At 41.9% G+C, this 3,456-nt stretch overlaps 1 protein-coding gene across 1 annotated transcript; it reads left to right on the forward strand.

Moving 5' to 3' along the window:
- Positions 1-676: 676 nt before the first annotated feature.
- ZNF80 (zinc finger protein 80) lies at positions 677-3,193 on the forward strand. Its single transcript, XM_050781970.1, has one exon. It carries the CDS (start codon positions 760-762, stop codon positions 1,270-1,272), a length of 513 nt encoding a protein of 170 aa, XP_050637927.1. The 5' UTR covers positions 677-759; the 3' UTR covers positions 1,273-3,193.
- The last annotated feature ends 263 nt before the right edge of the window (positions 3,194-3,456 follow it).

Raw genomic sequence — 3,456 nt, forward strand, 5'->3', positions numbered from 1 at the left:
ACTGGATTGACTTTAATGCCCAGCCCCTCGGTACAGTTTATCATGGGGTCAGCGGGTAAAACTAAGTGTAAGTAGGACACGCTCTCTCCACACCCTGCATGAACAAGTTCCTTACATGCATGTTCTCATGCGCATGTTTGTGCACAAGGTCGCAGGTCCTCCCTGACACAACCGGCATCAACTTCAATTTAGAAGAATTGAGGGCTAAATTCCCAGGAATTAAAAAATGAAACTGAAACCGCTGAGACTTGTAGTTCGGCTGGCGGAGGCCGCACGCAGCTCTCTGGTATCTGTAGTCGGAAGTACTCTCTGCGCATGCGGATACGGGTGTCACGTGAACCTTTTGTCTTGCTACCTTGCAAGACAAAACATCTGAGGCAGTGATGCAGGACATGTCTATGATCTTAACCTGTAAGAAGTGGGAGCAGCTGGACCCGCCCCAGAGGACCCTGTACTAGGAGGTGACACCAGAGACCTGCAGACCCCTCGTCACTGGGGCGTGCAAACCGGAGTTGACCTACCAGCTGAAGCAGCGATAAAAGAGCAGAAGACACCTTTGCCAAAACTGCTGTCCAGGTGACAAAGTAAAAACCAAGGCCAGCCAGCCTTGTCCCTGGAAAGACTAACTCAGGGAGCCAGAAGTTCCTCCAGGTTGAGGTGAGTGTGGGAAAGAGTGGTTGGAAATGCAGAAGGGGCGCTTGAGTCTGGCTACCGTCTCCCACACGGAGACTTTCTGGAGGAAGGTGAGTCCTAAACGCGATGGTCTGGGGGACAGGTGATGGTCTGCACTCATGGGTTTTACAGGAGCCGGTCTCCACAGGAGACAATCCCCGTGAATGTGACTCCCAGGGAACAAGTAAAGACACTTTGGTTCGTGAGGGGAAGACCTACAAATGCAAGGAATGTGGGAAAGTGTTTAACAAGAACAGCCTCCTTGTTCGACATCATCAGATTCATGCTGGGGTGAAGCCTTATGAATGCCAGGAGTGTGGAAAAGCCTTTCGTGAAAAGATCGACTTCTTTCGACACACGAGGATTCACACAGGGGAGAAGCCCTGTAAGTGCGTGGAGTGCGGGAAGGTCTTCAACCGCAGGTCGCACCTCCTGTGCCACCACCGGATTCACGCTGGAGAGACGCCCTATGAGTGCAGCGAGTGTGGAAAGACCTTCAGCTATCACTCTGTCTTCATCCAGCGTCGTATGACCCACACAGGAGAAAAACTCTTCGGTGCAAAGAATGTGGGGAAACCTTTTACTGCAACTCTTCCTTAACCCGGCACATGAAGATTCACACCGGAGAGAAGCCCTGCAAAGTGCAGTGAGTGCGGGAAGACCTTCACCTACCACTCTGTTTTCTTCCGACATAGCATGGCCCGCCCTGCAGGAAAGCCCTATGAGTGTAAAGAATGTGGGAAAGGTTTTTACTATGGCTATTCCCTCACTCTACACACAAGGAGCCACAATGGAGAGAAACCTTACGAGTGCCTTGAACGTACAAAGGCCTTTGGCTACCACTCTGCTTTTGCCCGACTTAGTAAGATCCACTCGGGAGAAAAAAGCCGTTGAGTGCAAATGATGTGGGAATTTGTGGGTTTTCTTTCTTTCTTTTTTTTTTTTCTTTGATACATAAGGAGCCACACTGAAGAGAAGCACTCTGAATTCAGTGACAGTAGGAAAGCTGTGACCTGCAGCTCTTCCTCACTTGGCATTGAAGAATTCATTCCAGAGATAAACTCTATAAGATATGTGGGAAGGACTTTTGCAAGTGGGCCCACATCAGTCAACGTCAGAGAACTTAAACAGGGAAAAGACATTGTGACAAAAACTAGTGAAGAAAATCTTTTGGCCACAGGAAATATCTTCCTCAGCATCAGAGAATTTTTCCAGGAGGGAGACTATTGGTTTTTGTGCACTTGAAAGAACCACCCACATCTCTCTCCATAGTTTGTATCCCTAAGCCACCTCAGGAATTTTTTTTCTTTTAAGTAAGAAGGGAACTGTAAAAGAGAAAAAAATTCATGCACAGCTTCTGTCAGACTTCTCTGAAAGCCATGCCTATCAAAATTTGAATTCAGTTCTTCATTTTGCAGATGCCTGAAAGGTGCAAGGGCCTTGCCTCATTATTTGTCCTTTATATGTATTCACTCCTGTCTACAGGAGAATTGTCCTCTGTAAAGACTGACTCTGTAAAGATTTATTGAATGCGTTCTTTGTTCTAAAACATTGTACTCCTGAGGAACGTAAGTCTTTGTGAGAAATATGAATGCTTAAGTAATGGAATATGTGAAACTTGTAAGAACGTAGAATATAAAAATACTGCCATATAAAATCATTTCATATCTAAGGAGATAAGTATCCACATTGAATTGGCATATTTTGCTGCATCATTTAAGACTATTTAAGATTTTAAGTTAAAAAAAAAATTCTTCATGTGGTTTTGAACACCCAGCACTCGATATACTTGTTTGTTTTGATTTATTTTCTCAGGGACAAGAGAATGATGGTGAAGCTGTGTTGCTTTCCCAGGTGAGCCTTGATTATTTCCTCTGTGCTTTCTCAGCTGCTTTGGCCTTCTGTAAGAAGGGCTTCTCCAAGAGCATGTCACTAGTTTTCTAGAGGTTAAACAAGAGCTAAGACAAACAAAACAAAACATAGCTTATCTAATCTAATGAGAAACCCAGAAAAAAATGTTTTGATGAATACAATATATTAAAATATAAAATATGTAGCTCCTTCGACATGTTAATTCAATTCTAGAAATCTTCAGAAATATTCTTATATTATGCAGAGATGTGCGTGCGAAGACTAATCGCTGCAGTTTTGTTCTTATGTGTGAAACGTTGAGAACAATCTAAATGTTTATCAGTAGGAAGTAAGTTATGGTACATCTGTTCTATGAAATACTATGAAGCAATAAGGTATCTCTGTCTGTACTGATATCAAAACATCTCTAAGATACAGTATTTAGTAAAAGAGAAACTTTCAGGAAACAAAACTACATCTAGAAGTATAAGCCTAAAACTGTTAATAGTGGTTTTCTGCAGGAAATGGGATGGACCGGGGTTATATGCAATGTTCAGTTTTTACTTTTATACTTAAGTATTGTTTACATTTGAAAAATAAAAAACATTTATTGTTTTTGCAACAAATGTTTACAGTATTTCTATAAAGATAGCATTTTTTTGGAATGAAAGTGACTTCTATTATTTCTTTAAAAACGTACATTTTACAGGGTTTTTTTTTTTTTTTTTTAAAGTCCTGGTCTTATTATGCGTTTAAAAAATAACAGACCAAGGATCCATAGATACCTAATCACATTTAATAAATCATAATATAGTTTTGTTTTTTGGTTTTTTTTTTTTTTTTTTTTTTGAGATGGAGTCTCACTCTGTCACCCAAGCTGGAGTGCAGTAGTGCATCTTGGCTCACTGCAACCTCTGCCTCTGAGTTCAAGTG

This window comes from Macaca thibetana, chromosome 2, assembly GCF_024542745.1.
Source record: "Macaca thibetana thibetana isolate TM-01 chromosome 2, ASM2454274v1, whole genome shotgun sequence".
NCBI classification, from domain to species: domain Eukaryota; kingdom Metazoa; phylum Chordata; class Mammalia; order Primates; family Cercopithecidae; genus Macaca; species Macaca thibetana.

Coding starts and splice junctions, on each gene's coding strand:
- ZNF80 (XM_050781970.1), top strand. CDS start 760: ATGGTCTGGGGGACAGGTGATGGTCTGCACTCATGGGTTTTACAGGAG.